The sequence below is a fragment of the Ictalurus punctatus genome, chromosome 4 (genome assembly GCF_001660625.3).
Source record: "Ictalurus punctatus breed USDA103 chromosome 4, Coco_2.0, whole genome shotgun sequence".
In the NCBI taxonomy this organism is placed as follows: Eukaryota; Metazoa; Chordata; class Actinopteri; order Siluriformes; family Ictaluridae; genus Ictalurus; species Ictalurus punctatus.
In genome coordinates, this window is record NC_071284.1 from 4950001 (window position 1) to 4974458 (window position 24458).

General features: G+C 41.1%; 1 protein-coding gene across 3 annotated transcripts in view; it reads left to right on the forward strand.

The window, feature by feature from the left end:
- The window catches only part of cd276 (CD276 molecule), a 105028-nt gene that overhangs the window by 16827 nt on the left and 63743 nt on the right, over nt 1-24458 (forward strand). For all 3 annotated transcript variants that reach the window (XR_001812523.3, XM_017466614.3, XM_017466615.3), the window contains exons 3-4: nt 9084-9431; nt 14349-14645. Coding sequence is in view for 2 of the 3 variants with exons in the window: in XM_017466614.3 (XP_017322103.1) it covers nt 9084-9431; nt 14349-14645 (645 nt within the window). In the remaining variant the exon portion in view is untranslated. The remainder of the gene's footprint in view (nt 1-9083; nt 9432-14348; nt 14646-24458) is intronic.

The following is a 24458-nucleotide window of genomic DNA, read 5'->3' on the forward strand; positions in this document are numbered from 1 at the left end:
TATATATCCATAAACTTTTGGCCGTACAGTATAGCTAGTGGGAGCGAAATGGGCAAGTGGAAGAATTTGGGATTAAAAAAAGAAAGAATTACCTGGCATAAAATCTGGCCACCTTTTCTAATCACCAGGAAGGACGAATCTGCCTCGAAATGATCCTCTAGTGTGGCCCAGGCAATCGGCAATAGCTTTCTTCCATTAGACTTCATTAACTGAGATGTAGCTACATTGAATTTAACATTCAATAAACTTCCCCCTCCTCGTCTTCATCTGTTCCAATTCAATCCATCTTTCTTTCCTTTTCTCACGCACTCACACAGGTGTTTGTGTTGCTATTCTGTAAGAGCTATTTTCTTATCTCAGTCAGCTTTTCAGCCAGTCCTGCTATCATTGTGAGTCTGAGCTCATAGACAGCTTATTGAGGAGTACGAGCTCAGCACAGAGAATCTGATAACGTCGCTGCCGCCACTGTCACTGAGAGAGAGAGAGAGAAAGAGAGAGAGAGAGAGAGAGCTGTAGGAGCAAAAATGCAGATAATTGTATTGTATATGAAAAGGAATGTTCCCATCTTGACAATACGATATATAAAAAGAAATGTCAATTCACAAGCACTTGAACCCAGAGAAGGAAGTGCTTCAATCGTCTCGTTTCTGTCCCAACAATAAGCTTCCATGCTGCTGGCATCTTCTATACCCAATGCACAGACACTTGATGGCTTAAGCTATAATGTTGAGAGACTCATATACATTTTGTTTTACTTCCTGTAACTTTACATGGTATGTTAACAATAAATAACTAAATAAAGAGCATGTGAATACCCTTCGATGAAGTTATTCCCATCCACCAGTTAGCTCTCCTCTATTATATGAAAAATACCAATCAGCTACCAGAGACGTGAAGCCAGCCAACCATATCATGTCGACCTTCTGCTCATGCTGCGTCACACACAGGGTGGCAGGACTCGGATGGCAGTGGCATTGTCGGGGTTTGAACTTGTGTCACTCGGGAGCCCCCTTTTTTCTATCTTGAAGTTAATAAGACCAAAAAAAACACCCTGCAGCTTGTTATGTTATAGAGGAACCTATAAAGCGCAAACTCCTCTGTCCTGAAGGAACACTTATGGACTGTTACAGAGCTCTGACACTGGAGACTCCTTCCATAAATGTTAAGTAAATATCTCCTAACGGCACCCATCACCATATCAGCGAATATATGTTTGTTGGTTGTTAAATAAGTTTTTTTTTTTTTTAATCGGCTCTGTTTGACCAATCAGATTTGAGAACGCTGACATCACACATCATAGACAACCATTTTGCCATGTCAGGTTTGTTTGGAAGATTTGAAAATCCTTGGACTTCTTGAGCAAAATCTGAAAGTGTGAGGAGTGTTATTCTGAGCAAATCTTGGGCGGGATATGGGGGATCTCACTTTTCTTTATAACACTGATGAGGATTGTATAATTTTTGCAGTGTGGCCCAGCATGACAAGCTAAATTTAGCTCACGAATGCCTTGGTAATTAGCTTTGGAGTCGAATCAGGTGTGTTAAACCTCCAGGCCGGGACTGGCAGCTGGGTTATTTTATTGAAAGCAAGGTTCCAGAAGGAATTCAGGAAGAAAAAAAAAAAAAAGAAATAAATTAGAGTATACCATAACACAGCTGCAGAATTCTCTCAAGCAGCTGACAGCAGCACGCACTGATTCAGCGCTGAACTTAAATGATCTGTATTTCTCTATGACATCGTGAAGGGCTCATTTTAGATTTTGTCTTTATTTTAGATCATGTTCAGAAGATTAGTAAGGCTTACAGCAGTATTATTATTATTCTGGCGAGTAATTAAAGCGGGATTGCTGGGTTGAGCCGTGAAATAAATGACTGATCAGGAATCTGTTAATCAGGCATTGAAGTACATGTCCTCAAGCAGAGAAGGAGATTGTGAGAGAAAAGAGAGAAATGAGGATGGAGAGGCGTTGAAGGAGTCACGGCGGTGTGAGCGAGGAATAATACACTTCGGGATGTGCTGTTATAGCAAAATGATCAACGACGTGGTGGTGTGATGCTGCGCGACGAGACGAGAAAATGATACGATTATTGATCATACTTTTTATCTGGTTATAGTCATTGTTTTCATGTCGTGGAACATCCACAAAACAATTTAGCTCCTGTTATTGTTTATTCTCAGTCTCTTTAAAAAAAAAACAAAAAAAACTTTCTCTTGAAGTTAATAAGACAAGAAATTGCAATTTATATAATATAACCGAGAAACTGAACAGCCCCGAATCCTGAAGAAAGTTACAGATTTATATCTGTTACAAAGTGCTGACACTGGAGACTCCTTCCAAAAATGTGTTATAAACGTCCCTTTACAAGTCCCTGTGTAAGTTCTATAGAAATAATACTGTATAAAACCTGTGATTTGTGTTTCAGCCAGAACTACTGTCAGAGCAGCTGTTATTTAAAAAAAATGTAAATAAATAAATAAATTCAACATTTTTTTGTCCGATCAGATTCAAGAATTCAACAGCACCTTGGTGTAAATGTGGACAACACCTAAGCCGAATGTTCATAATCGTCATGAAGATGGAACTGCAAAGTGTTCATGTGAAGGTGTGGACAGGAGGAAGGGGGAAGGAATGCATATGACTCGAGACTGACAGGAAGAGGTGTGAAGTAAAGGACAGAAGAAGGTGTCAACATCCTGTTTCAGATGGAAGACATACTGTTGAACTTTTCGAATGATTTCCCCTGCTTTAAAATCAGAAGCGGTCATATTTTCCAAATTCCTACAGCTCTTCCCGTTAGCGCTGAACATATCGTTTTCCGTTTACCAGTCTAGGAAAGGAAACTGCTGTAGAAATGTAAAAAGCAAATAATGCCGCAGTTCTTCTTTGTGTCCACCCGAGGGCGCCGTAGCTACATCACAATTCCTCAACGTCAGCTCTTACAGAAAGTTCACTCCGTTGAATTCCTGCCTGTGAGAATGTTAGAAATCAAATATATAAGATAAACACGGAGGTGCTTATAAAAAAAAAGTGTGTTTGTGTATGCTGCTAACTGATTTTCCAATCTCTAGAAGACCGCTGCATAGTCGCAAGTGCAGTTTTAATGAGATGTTCTCCAAACCACGTGGACGCCGACGGAGGAGTCTAGCCTTAACCGCAGCCTGACGGAGTCCCCGATAGCGCTCCACTCGCTTATCGAGCACTTTAAAATGAACGTGCATGTTTCTCTACAGGTATCGAACCCTGTGTTTTCCAATGATATCGAACGACGTGATATCACAGAGTGTGTATATTAGGAACAGGGACGCCAGGCCCCCGTCCGTTTATTGAACAGAGCGCATTGAACCTCGATGCCTTACAGCTCATGTTATTAAAGTTTGAGATAGGAAAGCAGCGCTATTGAACTGGAGAGAGACAGATAGGGATAGACGGGGGGGGCGAGACAGATAGATGGATAGGATGGAGAAGCAAACTAGAGAGATTGAAAAAAAAAGAGCGCTGATGAGGGAAGGGCAATGGTTTTGGATTTAAAAGGATCTTCTGGTCAAAGGGAAAGACTTAGAGACGAATACAAGAATCTGTTGAGGGTTCTTAGTGTGTAGACATTGACTATCCTTGGAGATTTTGCAAACCGTTATAGGGATGTAACCAAGTACGGATACATTATTCAGAACGAACAGATTACGGATGCAAATGAGGTTGTTTTGTTTTTTTTGCTAGAAATGTTCTCAGGACATCATGTTGAGGCTACAGGTCTAGGGAGGCAAGTGAATAGAGATTCAATAAATAAAGTTACACAAGCCCGAGATTTAAGCTTTTTTGAGAGGAAGCATTCAGATATGAAGCTCATGGGACAAACAAACAGGACATTCATTAATGTGAACCTGAGTTGCTGCTTGATGCATTTGCAACATTCATTTATTCGTCCTTAGTGACTGCGTGGTCAGGGTGGTTGTTCTTTTAATTAGGCTACATTGGAAAATATCCCAGGCAGATACAAGCAAAAATAACTTCATGAGCTATTAACGAAAAAATCAATCTCACGCACATTTTTTAGTTGAGACTAATCGTGAATTTTCAAGTATTTCCAGGTGCAAAGTGGAAGGGTTCATATCTAATTAAAGGTTTAGGCCGTGCCCAATTTGGGTTAAATATTAGGAGCCCTGAACAGAAACAGATAGTGTCACTATGTTACACACATAAACCTTTAGAACGCTATCAAGTCATATTGCAAGCAATTTTTTTTTTTTTAAACAAAATAAAAACAAAACCACTGAGTGTCTTAAAGCTTTTGAGAAACTAAATGGTTCTGAACCATATATGGTTCCTCTTTTCTCATCAGAAGGAAACATGCGAGTGCGGCCTTCATTTATACATGTTTATGTGTATTATGTTTTCAGGATTGTCCGTGTGTCTGTCTGAGATTCTTGTTAGTGTGATATTTCAAGAAGGAGTTATTGAATGTTTGTAGAACGAGTGGTCGAATGTTTGTCGAACCTGTGGTCGAATGTTTGTCGAACGAGTGGTCGAATGTTAGTAGAACGAGTGGTCGAATGTTTGTAGAACGATTGGTTGAATGTTTGTAGAACGAGTGGTTGAATGTTTGTAGAACGATTGGTCGAATGTTAGTAGAACGAGTGGTCGAATGTTTGTAGAACGAGTGGTCGAATGTTTGTAGAACGAGTGGTCGAATGTTTGTAGAATGATTGGTCGAATGTTTGTATAATGATTGGTTGAATGTTTGTATAATGAGTGGTCGAATGTTTGTAGAACGAGTTTTCGAATGTTTGTCGAACGAGTGGTCGATTGTAGAACAAGTGGTCGAATGTTTGTAGAAGAGTTTTCGAATGTTTGTAGAAGAGTTTTCGAATGTTTGTAGAACGAGTTTTCGAATGTTTGTCGAACGAGTGGTCGAATGTTTGTCGAACGGGCGGTCGATTGTAGAACGATTGGTCGAATGTTTGTCGAACGAGTGGTCGAATGTTTGTCGAACGGGCGGTCGATTGTAGAATGAGTGGTCGAATGTTTGTCGAACGAGTGGTCGAATGTTTGTCGAACGAGTTGTCGAATGTCTGTCGAACGTTTGGTTGAATGTTTGTAGGACTGATATGGAATTATTATTGAAACCAGGAGATGAACTGATTAATACGCTGGAATTGATCCAAACAGGGTCAATGTCTGAAATAGTTTGTCTTCAATACGTTCCTTCCTGTTTATCATACAGAGATGTTACTTACGGGTTCAGGAATGTTCAGGAGATCAAGGCCCATTTTTTCTAGCTAGGATTCTTGCTATCATTCCATCCATCCTCTGCTGTCCAGTCCCCAAACATTCCGGTGGTGGGATGGCTCCATAACACGACTACATAACTCAAGAAATGCTTAGGAGGCACTTAGCGATACTGAAACCTGTGCAAATCTGGTGGGAATATTTGATTCGGTTTGGTTTACGCTAACATTTACACACCGCTTTATTATTGATTGATATGTAAGGCCTAGTGGTGTGACCAGCAAACTGAGACATCATCCTGGGTCATAAATGATATTGAAATGATTAATCGGGTCACGTATCTGTAGCGGGAATGAGCAGATAATGAGATGATGGAAGGAAAGAGAAGAGTGGTGAGAGCCATTGATTCCTTTTGAAAGACGAGAGCTAAATAAAGCGTAGAAGGTTTTTGCAGGTTTTTATGACTGATACAGGTAGTGCAGTATATATATATATATATATATATATATATATATATATATATATATATATATATATATATATATACATTGCTCGCCAACTCTGTCCTCCATTCATCCTTCAGCCAGCATTATTAACCAGACAGATCACTCAATCCATCTTCGTAAGCCTAGTTCACACTACACGATTTAAAGGCCGTTTTGCAAGCCGCCGAGCTCGCCGACAAAAACCCTTTGATCGGAGACAAATCAGCGAGCGATCGGCGCTCGCCAGTTATGTGTGAACCACTCAACGACGCGTCAAACAGGCTTGCCAAAACATCTCGAGGCATGGCCAACGCCAGGCAGATATTTGGCATGCTAAATATCTGGAGCTGTCAGGCGACTCCACATCCTGTGGTGTGAAAAGTGTCGTCACTGCCAGTGATTGCAGCGACGAGCTCCAGCCAATGAGAGAGCAAGGTGAGATCACCGTGAGGACGAGAAACCCGTGGAACCTATAGCCGAAGCTGTACAACTTCCTTTGTCTTTTCCTCTTTGGGGTTTCTTCAGCACGAATCATCGCGCAAACAGCTCGCACCGCTTGTTTCTGTAGTACGTCCATCTTCGGATAAACAACTCCTGTTTCGCGCGTGGTTTTCACGTCATACATCCTCGTCACTTCCCGCGCCGCGTGTGTTTTCGTGACAGAACGTCGTTTGGAACCCAGATAGAGTCGTCAGGTGACGGAATCGTTGTCAGATCGCGTAGTGTATGACCCCTGTCCCGAGCAGTCACCTAGTGTGAACACCACAACGACTTCAAGACTCCCGATTACAAGACTGCAAGTCGTGTAGTGTGAACAGCACAGCGATCTGCCGGCGCTGAAAATCGTGTAGGCTTTACTCTCTTTACACACACATTGTCCTTTTCGCATGTTCCTTTCAAAAGAGCAGCCGTGGATCAATCATCTCTGGTATTTCGAGCTTCCCCAGACTCTTACAGCACTCTTAATCCTTACATTTACTCCAGACATAGTTCAGATTCACATTTAAACATGTTTGAATGAGGATTTGGAGTTCATTTGAATGGCCTTCAGCTTTGGTGGTATATTAAGTTGGATATGTGAGTCAGAGACAGCCATCCCATCCCATGGCTCTTTTTTAATTTATTTTTAATTGTTGATAAAATATCATCTCAGAATGAAAAAAAGATATATAGCATTTTTGCGTTCGTTGTTTAAGCCCGTGCCTAAGCCTAATATTAACACGAACACGCGCATCCCTTCCACGTACACATATACGCTTATCCCCACGTCAGAGGCACGTCTGCCCCCATAAGCAAACAGATTGGAACTGATTGAAGCATCAGTAATCAGTGTGAGAGAACATCCCGCTGCTCCAGACCCAGCGACGAGCGCAGCGATCCTCGAGAACGTAACTTTCCATGACGTCAAACGCTCTTCTCCCACCGAGTCGCACTCTTCACACTGCTCCCTGACACACGCTGAGCTAGCAGTCCTCACTATTACATAAACCACAGCGGATCACACTTTCTTGCACTGGGCATTTGGTCAGCACACGTTTTTGATTTTGCTTCAAAGTGTCAGGACTTAACTCCCTCTTTGATATTCCTTATACCAGTCTTTGTACTTGAGAATTAAATTATTTCATTAATACTGGATGCAAGGCAAATCGGTTTACATGGACTTGTACGGGAGATGCTCCAATAATAGTAATAATAATAATAATATTAATCATCATCATCATCAATGGAGTAAAAATGTCATCAAACAAAGAAAAATGTATAGTTCTTCATTTAACTGTGAAGCATTCTGTAAGGTGAGACGTATTTAACATTTATGGACGTTTGAGCAAGTTTGACTCCATTGGAGAATCTTCAGGACAGGGAGTTTTGTTGCATGCGATTTCAAGCTGCGATTTTTCTTTCTTTTTCTTTCTTTCTTTCCTTCAAGAGAGAAAAAAAAGAGGGTCTAATGAAGGAATGACTGTTTATAGCTGCTATAACATAACGTGCCTGTTTCATAAAGGTTCCAACATTAAACATCAATATAAATGAATTGAAAAAAAAAAATGACATGTTGTTTTTGACGTGAATACAAATGATTGTATTCCTTATTCTATTCCTCGTTATTAATTATATCAATCATACAGTTATTTATTTTTTTTATTAAAAAAAGGATTATTCAGTACTGAGTCATTGACCTTGCGCTTCATGACCTCAGACTATTTAAAGATGACATTGTAGTAGGACATGCTTAGCCATAAAACACGTGTCCTTATTTGGCTTGCTAGCTAATGTAACTAATTTAAGCTACTAACAGTCTAATAATAAATCTAATCTGATAATAAAAGTTTAATAATAAATGAATTTTATTATTATTTTAGTCTTTCTTCTCCTGGTTTGGTTGGATGTTGATGGTCCATTATTCGTTTGTTTTCCTGGATTGCCACAGAGACTGGAGTCTTGGAGTTTGGAGCTGATCTTGCGAACCCGAGCTCTAGATTTCACTGGAGAGTCTGGCTAAAGAACCGTCTACTTTTACAAGAAGAGGCCATTTGACTGAAACAGGGACTACCTAACCATAGACCTTTTCGTACAGCCTGTCGGCAAACTCGCAATATTATCTCGCTAATAAATAAACTCACGAATCGTTTTTTAAAAGACGTGAACTTTCAATTCCTCGACTTACTGAGATGCAAAAAGTCATGGTGTTCAGAAGCTTCAGAAGGTGGTCGGAAGCCAGTTCGCATAAGTGCACACCCTGGAAGTGTGGCCGGCCAATGAGATTGAAAAATTCAGGTTTGAAAGTTGATGAAAACCAGAAGTGTGTACTAATTAGTAGTAATATCGTAATACGTTGATCCAACCTTTAAATATCAGCTCACACATCAGGCAGGACTCAGTATGTGCTCGGGTCATTGTTTGGCCTGCGGCTTGTATCGCCTTTCTTTGGTTTTGAGATTTGGTCTGGAGAACAGAATGATAGCTGTGACTAATAGCGGCAGAATGTAGAGCTTTATTTAGGACTTATTATTTATGATGGAATGTTAGACACAGCCACTGAAGAAATGTGTGTGTGTGTGTGTGTGTGTGTGTGTACTATGAATGACCCCGCCTGTCTTTTTGCATTTGACATGTGAGTGATGCAGCTTCAGATGTCGGATCATGGAACCGGCCTAATTTAGAATTTCACGTTGTTCCATAGAAGTGCTGATGCCTTTTATTTATTTATTTATTTATTTTTTATCAAAGCCTGTCTACACATGAGCCCTTTTGATAATTATTCATGTGATAATACAGGACATCAGATGATGGCAATGCAAAACATTACTGACTTTGATGTTACACTAATTAGCCTTATTAAACTTGCATTCTCGTTCTCTTTCTCTCTGTAGCTCTGGAAGTGAACGTCCCTGATTTCCCAGTGGTGGTGCTTTATGGAACCGACACCGTCCTCAACTGCACGTTCTCGGGGGCCAAGAACTTTAACCTGTCCGAGCTGAGCGTGTTCTGGCAGCTGGCTGACACTCAGAGAAGCGTGCATGCTTACTTTGACAAGCAGGACCGCTTCATTGATCAGGATGAGCGGTTTGCTAACAGGACCAGCCTGTTTCATGCAGAGTTAGCGTCTGGTAACGCATCGCTGCTCCTGAGAGCAGTCCGAGTGGCAGACGAGGGCAGCTACACGTGCTTCGTTAAAGTGGACGACTACAACAAGGATTCCATGTACATGCAGGTGGCAGGTGAGTCACGGTTTATTCTTCACTACAAATTCGCACTGACTGTAAAATGTGTAGCAAAAGATAAGATAAGATAAACTGTATTGATCCCACACTCGTTACAGCAGCTCAATTACACAACACAGATAAGAAATAATACACGTTAAATAGGAATAGAATAGAAAAATGTCTAAAAAAATATGTCATAAGAATAGAAAAATAAGAATAATAGTAGTAATAAAAGTAATAATAATGGTAATATGTACACTATGAACACCTCAATGTATGTACAGATGAATAAGAATATGAACATATACAGACGAGTAACACCTCGTTTATATACAGATAAGTGACAAATGGAATATTGCACAGTTCACAGTTGAGGGTGAGCAACAAATAGTAATAAATGAATAAATATACATAGTGCAGGATGTTGTGAACATGTTGGCTGATGATGCAAAAACAGCCAGCAGTGCCACATTATAAAAAGAATAGTATCACGTACAAAAAGAAATACATTAAAAAAACTCCCATTTAGATGAATATATTTCTATCTAAGACCACGTGATGGTTTTCCAGTCTTTAACTGTCCAGTTTTGGTCAACCTGTGTCTACTGGAGCCTCTGATTCCTGTTTGTGGCTGACAAGAGTGGAACATGATGCTGTTGAAGCCCGCCCACCTCGTGTCGTGCAATCCGAGATGCTTTTCTGCTCATCACGGTTGTAATGAGTGATTATTACAGTTACTGGAACCTTCCTTTCAGCTCGAACCAGTCTGGCCATTCGACCCTGTACTCTCTGTCGACATGGCTGCCATTTACCGGATGACTCCAAACCACACCCCCGTCTCCCGCTCACCCCGCCCACCACCATTCTGTGTAAACTTTAGAGACTGTTGTGTGTGAAATATTCCCAGGAGATCAGCAGTTTCTGAAATACTCAGAGCCATCTGGCACCAGCAACCATGCCACGGTCAAAGTCACTGAAATAACCCCCCCCCCAGACTCCACCCCCCCCCCCCCACCCCACAACCCACACCCATTCTGATATTTCACAAAAAGAGAGAGAGAGAGAGAGAGAGAGAGAGAGAGTTCTATTATACATTAATTTTCAGATATTCATATTTGGATTTACATTTATTTAACTGGATCATTGTAGTGTCACATAAAAGAAACCAAACAAACAAACAAACAAAACCCATTTATTAAGATGCTAAATTACAGTATACTACATCTACATGAAAAAAAAATCTAAAAGTCAATTTAAAGATAAGTGGACTACATGGAGATGTGGAGATGATTGGTAAGCCTCCCAGGCCAAAAAAAAAAAAAAGCTGAATGTGCCTTTTGATCCCCAAAACTCGCTTTTGCCGCTCCTTGCCTTAATATCAGCATCATTCCTGTTACCTATGGATGCCACCAGTGTCTTGAGACAGTTCCTGTCAATTTTAGCCCACTCTTCTACTGACTGGATGCGAGTTCATGGAGGTATTTTGGTGTTGATGTTTCATCTGCTGTTCCAAATAATCCCACAAGTTCTCAATAGGTCCAGTGATGTGTGTCCCATCATACTGAACCATTACATTTAATACATTCTTAACCTTTTTCATATGTATCTTTCACCTGGAAATGTGGACGTGGTGAACATTTAATAATGATTAAGAGATAAAACCGTAAGATTATCGGACCGTAATGAACGTTTAGAGGAACTTCTAGAGTAGTACACTGCATGAGCTTTTCTAGGTAAAAGATAACTCTTAAAACGTACAATAGGTGTACACTAGAAGGTAGACTTGTCCACCATTTTGCGTAGGAGCTCAGCATTTTAAATAACTTACCACACAAAAATCTTTTTTTTGCCCCCCCCCCAAAAAAAAACTAATCCAAACAGCACATGAATTTGGATTGACTGACAGTTGCGTACATGATATTAACTGTCACCCTCTGTAAGCCCCGCCCCCTCATCTCAGATAAGTAGGGTTTCTGACACGGCCCCCAGGGCTTAGGTTCTGGTTGCTTTGGTTCCCTTGTGTTCCCGGTTCCTCGTGCCTGTTTCCCTGTATTCTGTTCTTTTAAATAAAGGAGTCATTATGCATTTATGTCCGCCTCCATGGGCTCACATCATGGCAGTTTCAGCTGACGCTCTCATGTCATCTCGATTTTCCCACACACAAAAAAAATGATTAAATGAGATTACAATCAGTACGTTTACACGGACAACAATAATCCACTATTAACCCGATTAAGGCAATACTCTGATTATGAAACTACCATGTAAGTAAACACAAATCAAATTAAGACGTGTGGAGTACTCCTGTTTTAGTCGCATTATCGACGTGTATTACAGACATGTACACACCTTAATCACACTATTAACATCGTGTGGGAGTTTTCACCGCATTTTGCGATGGGACACGTACACACACGGCAGCGCTCGACCGTTTTCTGGCAAACAAGGGAGCACGACTGCGTCCCAAACCGCGTACTTGCCTACTATCGGCCTGTAGTAGGAGAAATACATGTATTTCTCGGCTACTATATAGACGGTAATTACGCGGTTTGAGACGCAGCCCACGGCTTCAAGCAGTCGTCTATTTGCACATACAGCATGACTAATAATTAACTGCACTTAAAGCGTCCGTAAAAATCTTTAACAAAAACACCCAAAACTGTATACGGTCCCATAACAAAGACGAACTGTATGTCGATACGTGAAATTCTGGAGGGGACGGCGTGGCGCGGTGACGTAATGACGTGTGCTGTTAATCGAACTATGTTCTATAACATGTAAAACGGGAACATGAAAGGAGTATTCTAAAAGCGACTCATGTAAACACCTTAATCAGAATACTGTCTCATTCAGAATAAGGTCAATAATTACATTACTGCTGTCCATGTAAACGTAGTCATTGAAGCATCAAATTTAACACTAGAAAAGAAACCACTAAAGATAATTAGACAGTGATCAGCATCTTGAACTTGACAGTTCGATCGTGATTGTTTTTCACGTGATTGATGGACCACTTTAATCCCTTACGAGGCGATTTTGTTCGTTCAGGTAAGCTTGTATGTATGCTCTTATTCTTATAGCTAAGTGCACTGGCACTTAGGATGATATATTGTCATTCCCTGTTGATTGCATCCGTTCGCTGTCTCTCTGTCTCTGTCTCTGTCTCTCTCCTTCAATTTCTTTCTCTGCGCATCTTCAGAGGTCCAAAGTGCTCTTTTCATTTCCGAAGACGCATCTCATTAAGCGATGTTAATGCTCAGAAATGCTTTTCTGCACTTGGCAAGGCCGGAGGAATAACAATCATGCCTTTTCCGCCGCTGATGAATTGACGGATGCTACGCTTGAGATTTGCGGACAGTCTTATATTTAGCTGGCATTTCCAGCGCGCGTGGAGGTTGGAGAGATCCGCAGAGATCCGCGTGTCAGTCAGACGGACACTGCCATGGGTTTTGACCTCTCTGACATCACCCACCTCTTTTCCATCGAAACCTAGGAGCATCTTGATTGCATTTCCTCCCCTGTACCAGAGAGGAGGGCCTTTTTGTTTGCTGGGCATTGATTGGTTCTGGGAGTTAAGCTGAAACAGCTCTGGCGTTTCTCCACCTGAGAGAACTGACCCTTCTCACCTCTTTCGCCCACAAAAAAGCAGATTTCCCAGTGGCCTGCTTAAACTGTGAGAAAGAACAAAAAATGTGTAACGGTCCCTTCAGGACACTGGAGGAGAGAAACGTGTCAGTTAATGGTTCCATCTGATATTGAGCCACATGGCTGTATGTTATGCAAAGCTCCCAGAACATAATTAAGACTTTAATAGCAGATGTGTCAAGCTGTTCCCAGGGTGAAACACATCCAGAGATTGCTGAGCTACATACTACCACCAACTATATCTCCAGCCTCCTCATCTTACAGCAGTGAACTACACTAAGAAGTAATGTCACCAGGAGCCAAGAGCCATGATTTTATCATGCTGGGAAATAATGATCTTTTACAATATTTTTCCTCAAGTTTGTTTTGACTGTTTTGATTTGTTTCTATTTCCATTATAAAAACTCGTACATATTTTATGCTGCGGTAGAAGGTTTGTGGAGCCGCAGGATGACTCGGGTAGCACCAGAAATTGTTGGAGTGCTTTTGAAACTCTTATATTTGTAATCCTCATGTGTTGAACCCTAATCCTAAACTCAAACTCAATCCTAAACTCCAACTCAGAATACACTGTGAGAACGCTGTTGCTAGGCAACCTTAAAATATAGACTGAGCATGAGATTAAGTTAATAAAACTCTGATAGCATAGCATGTATCCTATGTGAATAATACGAAAGCTCGGTGAGAGTGGAAACAAGACAAACCAGTCAGAAATATCACAATACCAACTACCAAAACACAGGCTGAGATGGTAGACCATCTTTGGAAGCTGGTACGTGCTACGAGGAAGGACACATTTCTAAACGACCACTACGTTGTAGACAGGTTACGTTGAAGGAAGTAACACAACAGTGACGAAATGACAAAATCTCAAACATACTTCCATTCATTCATTAATCACTTTATTTGTGTCTGTGGATCCAGAGCCAATCCCGGAAACACTGGACGCGAGGCAGGAATACACCCTGGATGGAATGCCAGTCCATCTCAGCGGACCGTACACACAGTCATTCATACCTGGGTGCAATTTTAGTTTATAGTTAAAGTGCAGAATGAACATCTATGCACTCCAACATACTGAGAATTGTCATTACAAAATTTCAACCTTGGAAGCCGTGATTACCACCGTGAACATGACTCCATTTGGATGCAGCACTGGTTAAAAAGTCTTGAGGAAAGAAAAGCCTATAATGCAATGTCATGTCATATTTGGATATTGTATTTTTTCCATCTTGTACACTGCTGTGAATGTATAGTAGTTCATAATTTATCTTCGTTTCTCTTCAGCCCCCTACTCCAAACCCTCAGTGACCTGGGAAACCGATGCCAACCCCAAGCCAGGTGATGCCGTCGCACTGACCTGCGTGGCGTACGGTGGGTACCCCGAGGCTCAGGTGCTGTGGCAGGACGGGAGCGGGCAAAACCTGACTGAGAACGTCACCGTCTCACCTGTAGCCAACGAGCAGGGTCTGTTCACCATCAGGAGCGTCTTGACGGTCATCCTCGAACCGAACAGCACCTACAGCTGCAGACTGACCAATCCGCTTCTAGGGGACGAGGGCCACGCGTCTGTCACCATCACGGGTGAGTAGATTTCATACCTGTCAGTCAGTCATCACGCTCATCCCCGGTAGGTCAACTACTTAACTATGGTACATGGGAGATTATGTTGTCAGTGTCGTCGTCTTAGGAAATACCATTTGTTCTGGGGTCCTGAATCATTTGAAGCTTAATCAGAACTATCTAAAGTCAATCAAGAGTCAATTAAAATCTGAGCACTGATGGTGTTTCCCTGTTTCTCAGATGACGGTTCTCTGCCAAATGAAACTGGAAGACAATAATGAATTGTCCAGTAATGATCCAATAAGCATAGCCATCAGTTCTCCCACTTTGCTAAATGAGTGGAGTGGGTGATTATTTCTCAGATTATCTCCATAAAATGAGAAAAAGCTTTTATCAGAGGTTTTAGGCCCAGCAGAGGGAATAGAGGTGGAAAAGAAGGTGGCTGGATTTACCCCTGGCTTAGCCCAGATATTAAAGCAAAGCAGGGGGTCAGTGGGGGTCATAAGGTTGGGCTTCAGTGGTCTGGCAAATTGTAAAACTGACAGAAGGATGCGGCTGACAGTGGGGAAAAAAAGATGAAAGTGGACAGGCTTCACTTAACTCTGCTGCTAAAACGGAACTGGACAGAGATTTGTAATATTCTTAAGGCGCCGACCGAGATGGTCTCGGATGACCTTGAACTTATATTGACGTTGGTCTATCAATTAAATGAATCGATTTAAACAGAATGTGATAAGTAGCTGAAGCGACCGTGAGGCAGTGTATTTCTATAGAATAGCACTTTAATGCTTCTCTCTCTCTCTCGCTATATATATATATATATATATATATATATATATATATATATATATATATATATATATATATATATATATATATATATACATTCACACGAATATGTTTGTCGGTGAATTACTAGGATGCAGAGGATGCACATGGCCCAACCCAGTAGCCTAGTTTTATATTTCTCCCAGGATGTAAAGGTGAACACAGGAAAAAAAAATAAAAATCCTCTCTCGAAATAGGCTTTGTGGAAAAACATGCAGCTTGACATCAAATTATGAATCTCTCCATGCTTGTCCAGGATGTTTAATGGATTGTGCCTGTGATTGTGTAAAGCAGGGATTATCAAATTGTGGTGAGCGAGTTTTCTCTAGCCCTCACCCATCCTCCAACACATTTTACAGCTTACCAATTCACTCCTGAATTCTCAATTCTGATTGGTTGTAAAGGTGCCTATTCCAATATGTTGATAATACATTTCTATAGTAACAACTCATTCATAATTATAAACGGATAAAAGAAACACGATACGACATCGTTAGCGCCGACAATTTGCTGCGCTTTAAGAGGAATCAAACACTTTGTGACGTTCCCTATTTGGAAAATAATCAACTTCAGGGTGGTTACGGAAACTCCACTTCCTGTTCGGCTAGCATCACGCTATCCCATTGTTGATTGCTTTTCTATAACAGTATACCTGTCATGCATTATTCCTTGTATAACATCTGTGAAATCTATATATATGCGTGAAATGTATAACTACATGTACAGTCGGTGATGCGGGTTTGTGTGTGCATGCCGGTAACATCATTAGAGTAGAACCACAGAGTGAAAACACACAGCTAAAAGCGCTGTCGTTAGCAATTAGACTGAAAATTTGATGAGAGCTGTTAGGCCAAAAAAAGCGAGGAGCGAGAATGCAAATGAGGTGGAATTAATACTGAAACGTGTGGGGACATCCCTTCAGTTTTAAACGAGCCCGCCTCTGTTTTGTGCTTTGTGTAAAGCATTTTAATGGGGATTACCATATAAACTCACCTGAGTACATATGTAAATACAGAAATGTGCTAGCATTTTTTGTGTGTGGCTTAGACAGGATTCTGTGCAACCAAAACATAAATAAATGTATAATTTATCTGTCCTCGGTGGAGGAGCAGTCAGAGTTTTCAATTGAATATAATTAGGAATTACAGATCATTTTGATTTAGTTGAAAAGCGTTCGCACATCCAGGGTCAGGGGTTCGATTCGCACTGTGACCCTGTGTGTGCGGAGTTTGCAGGTTCTCCCCATGCTGCGGGGGTTTCCTCCGGGTACTCCGGTTTCCTCCCCCAGTCCAAAGACATGCATGGTAGGCTGATTGGCGTGTCTAAAGTGTCCGTAGTGTATGAATGGGTGTATTAATGTGTATGTGATTGTGCCCTGCGATGGATTGGCACCCTGTCCAGGGTGTACCCCGCCTTGTGCCCCATGCTCCCTAGGTTCCCCGAGACCCTGTAGGTTAAGCGGTATAGAAGATGGATGGATGGATGGATGGATGAAAAGCGTTCACCTTATCGTCAGTTGATCATGAATTTGAATCCTGACAACATTACAGTCATCTGTGGCTGCGAAACATTTCTACCTCTGGGTGTTTTGCAGTGTTTTCCAGTGTTGCCAGGATCACTGTGGTAGGTATCATGTTAAATTAATGACAAATAAAACCCTTCTGGTTTAGGGCACGCCCACTTTGGGTTTAAATCCGTATACAGATACCGATACGAATATTTTGAGCGCTAAACAGATACCGATACAGATAGTTCCATTACATTTTACCCCTAGACCGTGAAATAAAGCTCAGTAATGTTAAAGGTACTGAACGAATATACTGAAGAATGTTCATGACCTAACACTGAGATAAAGGTCAGTGCTTGAGTAGACAAGAAGCTCAAACCTTGAACGCATCCTTCTCTCCTACCAGATACTTTCCAAGTAGCTGTTGGAGACAGTGAGAAGTTAACGTGTTTCTCATTATAATAATGTGTTATTATCCAGAAAAAAAAAATCGCAATATGCAAATGAGGATGCAAACAAAATTAAATTCACATAAATTTCCATTTGCTTTTTTGAGCTGTGTCAGATGCCCTTGATAAATGTTCTATAAGCTAACCTCAAGCTGGGGCTGGAGAATGCCGGGGGAAAAAAAAATAAAATTAAAAACCTTAATGTTGCTCTGCGGTTTCCTGAATGGGTCTTTAAACATGCCGAGCAGTCGGAATTTGTCACGCTTGTCGTAAATTTAACTATTAGGATCAGGAGCAAAGCTGCACAGTCAGGAAGCGATGACCATCTTTATCATCATCAGTGAAAATTTCCATGAAGAGGGTAGTCATTCATCTCAAATCTCCGCCTGGCGTTCTTACAAGTGGGCTGTAAGCTGCAGGCTGGAGCTCCAGTGCCAGCTTGTCCCATCTGTAGCCCCATCGGCTTGGCCGCGACACACAAAAACATGTTAGCAAACAAGCGGCAGCTTGCGTCTCTGAGCCGCGGGATCACGCATGCCTTGTTTGAGCTGAAAATGTATTTGCGTTTGTTTATACCAACTGCTCTACGGTCAACAACTTGCTTAATTAATTTTAACCTAAGCTATGTTTGCACTGACATTTTTTTAAACAGCAAATATAGTGTGTAGTCAGGCTTTAACATGCTGGTTTCTATCTAGAGCAGCCGAAATGGTCTCCAGAAGATACGGCCGTCAATTCGTTTCTATTAAAGAACATCACATTATCTGTTTTTCGTCACGTTTAATGCTGTGGAGCGTCCACAGAGTGCAGAAAGTTGTGAAGACGTTCCCATGGCGGAAAAGTGAAAGTCACAGCTTTACAAAGCACCGACACTGGAGACTCCTTCCACGAAACATCTCCTCACCATTTCAACGAAGGTTTTTCTTTGTTAAATAACGGCATGTTTATCTGTGTGTTTTTAAAGGAAACTTGTTTACTATACATGGTGATTTTGAGGGCATTTCTTTATGCAAATGATTGCGACAGTGCACTAGCACGTCAGTTTAGAAAGTGTGGGACTTTCCAATGGCCGCTGCGTACCAATTTTCTTCTGCGGCGCTTACGCACAAATTAAGTACTTGTTTTGCGCACGCTTTGATAAATGAGACTCCTGGTGTCTTCAAGCTAATACTTTTCGGAAGGATACGACGATATGGTGGGAAAGGAAAACAGCTCCGAGAGCTTTAATAATCCGAATGTTAAAAGCGGGTTGAGGATCGCCTGTAAATGTTCTTTTGTCGATATTTATCGTGTCGTCTTGTTTGTTGGGAGAAGAAAAAAAAAAGCTAATACGACGGAAAAAAAAAACACATGCGCAGCTTTTGGGTTCTCAGTCAAGGTGACCGCAAACGTCAAATAAAAATAAAATAAAAAGCACCCCACTGTCTCAGAATGCCTCAGCTGACACAGTAGTGCTGTACGTTCAGAATGATAATGTACAGTACTTGCGAAAGTCACCTTATTTGTTTTATTTTTCTATACAAATTTTGTATTAGCGGATTATTTGATGATAAAAATACCAATAAATCCATATTATGCGTTGATAATATAAAAAACAAACAAAAACAAATGCAAATCTGATTTCAGGAGTAATATGTAATTGGCTCTCAATGACATCTTAGGTATAAAATGCATGAAAAGAAACGGAATGTGAAGTGTATTCCAGTAAACAGAAGGAGAACGACAGAAGGGCAACATGAGAGAGATTAGAATAAGCTTGATGAAAGTAAATAAGAGACAGATTAATTGGAGAGAAAGGGAAATTTAGATGATGAGAGAGAGATAGAGAGAGAGAGATGAATAACTTGTCAAATGGATATGCATACAAATGATATGTTTCATTCAAATGGTAACTTTAACACATTTATAATGCTGCTGATTGGTCAGAACAGAAGGTGTTGATGAATTTTCTGTAACAGTAGCTCTGACAGCAAGACAAATCACAGCTCTATATCAATGCACTCGTTCTAATATGTTACCGTGTCTGTAGTAATGAATTACACAGGGACTTGTACTGTATGGTGGATGCCATACTTGATATGGTACAGTTTTCAGTGAGGAGACATTTTGCAAGGAGTCTCCAATGTCAGCACTTTGTAAAGTTTTCCAACATGCGAAATAGTTCCATTCCAGGCTGCTTTATTTATTTATTTTTGGCTAATTAGAAAGAGCGTGAGTGAAGAACTGTATTATAGCTGCTGTAACATAAGTGATGACAGGAACTAACTTGATGACTGAATTAAATGGTTGATTATTTTTCCTTTAACAGCATTCCCACAGGTGTTTGCTTCCTTACATGTTGACCTTATTCATCGACTCTTTTGTTGTGTTACGTGTTATCATCCCCACTGCTTTGAATCGATAAGAATACTTTTTTCTCTCTCTCTTTTTGAGCTGCTCCAGTTTCTCTTTTCTCCATTCAAGTCAGCCAACTCAGAAGCCAAGAAGTGAAGCACTGTTTTTGATGTATACGTCCAAAAGTTTGTGGACACCTGACCGTAACGCCCATATGTGGTTCTTCCTCAAACTGTTGCGACAAAGGTAGAAGCACACAATTGGATAGGAAGTCTTTGTTTGGTATGGAATTACAACTTCCCTTCACTGGAACTAAGAGGCCCAAATCTGTTCCTACATGATGATGCCCCAGTACACAAAACGAGCTCCATGAAGACTTGATAGTTTGTCAAGGTTGGAGTGGAAGAACGCGAGTAGCTTGCACAGAGCTCTGACCTCAACCCCACTGAACACCTTTGGAATAAACCGGAACACCGAATGAGCACAAATCCCCACAACTACGCTCTAACATTTAGAGGAAAGCCTTCCCAGAAGAGTGGAGCTTATTATAACAGCTAAGGAGGACTAAATCTGGAATGAGTGTTTTGCAAGTACATACGATGGTGATGGTGGGGTGTCCACATACTTTTGACATTATACTTTACCTCTGATAAACATGAGCACCATTCTAAATGAATTTTCCAAAATGAAGCTGCTCTGCCTGTAGTTCTGTCCTGCTTTTTAAGGGTTTAAGGGTAATATAGGTTCTTGAAGGTGAAACTTGTATTCACCACATTGCACTGCATTGTGGGATTTTTGGCCTGGGCTTCAAACATGAAGAAATTGATTACCTAGTATATGTAGTCTCTCATGGGGACATGATGTTATAGGAAAATAATCAATGATGGGGTGGTGTGATGCAGCGCAAAATGAACTCAAGTCACTGTTACCACTCTGCAATTGCTCATTTTCCTTTAACGCCATTTCCCAAAGTCTTTTATTCTTCTCATACCGCAGCAGTTTGCCAAGGATTGCATTTGGTATTAATTCAAGGATGACACATTTACTTTTTATCTGTTAATAGATTATATTATATTATAGATGTTATTACTTATGTTATGGTGGCTTTAAACTGTTGTTCGCTCACTAGCCTCTATTTATATTCTATTAAAAGTTTTTTTTTTTTTTTGCTTAACCAAAATACACAAAGTGGGGCATCATACAATTCCCCCGGATTGATCTGTTACTATAGAAACGCTAATATAGAACGATTATTATTATGTATTAATATAAAACGACTGTCAGAGCCGCACTGTCACCTTCTGACCAATCAGATTTGAGAATTCAACAGTGCTGTTGTGGAATAATATAGAGCCGATGATGTTAATGATTTGGTGCAACTATTCTATTGTTGTTGCCATGGTGATTCAGCTTTACACACAGATGAACATACAGACACAATTCCAAACTTTGACAGCTAAACCAAGCCGTAGAGATGGGAATTTCGCTTTGCTGTGTCATTATCTTTCTTTCCACACGCCCCGCTCCTCTGTCTCTCTTTCTCTCTCTCTCTCTCTCTCTCTCTCTCTCTCTCTCTCTCTGCTACCATAGCTTGTCCCGGCATATGCATCCTCCTAAATTACTACCTGACAGAGCTGGGCACAGTTAGCAGGAAACTCAAAAAATGAGCAAAGCAAGAGAGAGAGGAGGAACGAACATAGCTGTAGGGTTTAAATGAGAAAGAGATGGGGGGAGAGGAAAACTGAGAAAGATGGAGCCAAAAACAAAATGCCGTATCATTCGTGGTGCTCTTCCTCCCACCACTTCTTTCCAGGTCTAATTTAACTGTAATTAGCGCATGCAGAGGCAGGAGAAACAGCGCTCTAAATGAGTGGGTTGTCAGCAGAGCTGCATTCTACGCCGTTCCCCTGATGGAGCTCGGGATTAATTACTGTCTTAAGCACAAACAGCACTTCTTGTAAATATGGCATTCGCTGCCTCGCTGCGCTAACCACGCTTGAAGAAATAACCCAAAATACGATAGAGCAAAAGGTTTGCTTAAAAAAACAACAAAAAAAACCCAAAACATATATACAGCAGGTGCTCATGGGCTGGACTTAATCAAATTATCTCCTCTCTGAATCGAGGCTACTTGTATTGAATCTTTCATTTACACCCAACGTGAATACTAATAGCTATTGCAGTTCATAAGGTTTAAACTTCTGCCTCTCTGACAATGCCTTCTGATCCGATTTATTCCCAAGCAACTAAACCGCTTATAGATTTTATGATTTTTACACTTCGCACAGAAGCCGTCATCAGCCGTCATCAGCCGTCATGAATTGCTAATGCAAGACACGAGGAGCTCCGTAGTCGAGCCTTTTATTCAGACAACAGTGCAACAGTGCATGGAATAACAATTTTTTAGCAGAACACGTTCAGAATTTTGGTTCCTGCAATGTTCGACCAGTCAAATCCTCCGAGGAAGTTTCTTTTATTATTATTATTATTATTATTATTATTATTGTTATTATTTACATAATGTCTATAAACATTTGTACAGCGTTACTGCAACACCTCCAGTTAATATCTTGTCAATGCAAAGGTTTCTACCTAGGAACATTGTGTGAACAATTTTTTTTTTTTTTGAAAGAACACTGCGACACTGTTATTACATTGCGCAGTTCCAGCTCATTGCAGGAATGTCGAATAAATTACTGAACATTATGATAATGGGATAATCTCTGTTAGCTGGGGATAGGCACGTTAAAGTGCCACACTTCCTCCACACCTGATATGCCGCAGATAAAGGGATTAGGAATTCAGTATATTTTGCAGGATGTGTATCTCTCATTCTGGTACATGATCAACTATCCAATAAAAGATAATTAAAGTAGTGTTTAAGTGCAATATGATTGGAGCTGTAGAATATGATGCAATGCGGTGTAATTCAAATTGAAAAAAAGTTAGCCTTGAGAGAGTGGATCAGTTTGCCTGATAGACACAGAGGCCACGCCTCCTTCACTGGGACTGGTAGACACAGAGGCCACGCCTCCTTCACTGGGACTGGTAGACACAGAGGCCACGCCTCCTTCACAGGGACTGGTAGACACAGAGGCCACGTCTCCTTCACTGGGACTGGTAGACACAGAGGCCACGCCTCCTTCACTGGGACTGGTAGACACAGAGGCCACGTCTCCTTCACTGGGACTGGTAGACACAGAGGCCACGCCTCCTTCACTGGGACTGGTAGACACAGAGGCCACGCCTCCTTCACTGGGACTGGTAGACACAGAGGCCACGTCTCCTTCACTGGGACTGGTAGACACAGAGGCCACGCCTCCTTCACTGGGACTGGTAGACACAGAGGCCACGCCTCCTTCACGGGGACTGTTAAGGGGCGGTCACACTAGACTTTCATCATGCGAAATTTCTTCGGAGATTACTATGAATATGGGCGGTAACCAGATATGACATCACGTGCCAAGGCGTCGTTGTTTTTTTTTTTAAATCCACACAGCATGGATTCCGACCTGCTTGCACTGTTATAGTTGTGATGGTGACAAAAGCATCTGCAAAGGACAAGGCTATGGGTTCACCCTATCTCTTTTTATGTTGATTTTATATTCTTTTATAGCTGGTATAAAACAGGATGGTGCGACACCGCTATAATCAGCGCTTCCTCCTTCTTTGGATTTTCTGAAGATTTCACTCCGTGACATGCCGATCTTCTATTGGTAAAAAAAAAAAGTCTTCACATGATATGAATTCTCAGGTCAGAGTTCACTAAACTTGAACTTTGGAACGCATCAGAATGTGAGACATGAGCCTGTGTTTCTGGTCCTCGAGCATTCGTATGCGTTTGAATGGAAGTCAATGGAATGAGAAGTGTAGTGTGAGTACCCCTTTAGGCATAGAGACCGCACCTGCTTCTCTGGGACTTTTAGAAACAGAGTCCATGCCTCCTTCACTGGGACTGTTAATCACAGAGGCCACACCTCCTTCTTTGGAAGTATTAGACACAGAGGCCACACCTTCTTCCCTTGGATTGACAGACACAGACACCATGCCTCCTTCCCTGGGACTGCTAATCACATAGGTCACACCCCCTTTCCTATGAGTATTAGACACAGAGGCCGCACCTTCTTCCCTTGGACTGACAGACACAGAGGCCACACCTCCTTAATTGGAACTGTTGGACACAGAGGCCACGCCTACTTCACACAGACTGTAAGGCCCCACATCTAATAAATCAGCACCTTCTGACAGATCAAGAATTCAATAGTGCTGTGTAATAAATTAATTAAATAACACTGGCTCATATATCTGACAAATGACAATATCTGTATAAGATATGTGTGATATGTGAACGCAAGTGTGAAATGAAAATATAAATCTCATGATCGCTCGCGCCCAAATGTGACACCACACCAGTCCCGATAACAGCAGCGTGTAATCTTCATACACATCCCCATCGTTGTAACTTTAAGAAGGAGTCCAATCTTTACTAGTTCACTTTTTGCAGCCTGAGTAAAATTGTTCACTCAAAGCAAGTGACCTCTGTTTAAATAGGTGCCACATTTTTAATAGGTTCAGGTTTAAAAAAAAGAGTGCGTTTTACACACCCCGGTTAAACCCTGTCCGAGACAGTCGTTTTCTGCGGATCTGCCTCGGATATAAAAGGATATAAAAGGATATTACTCTCAGCATTTTTTTTTTTTTTTTTTTTTTTACTAA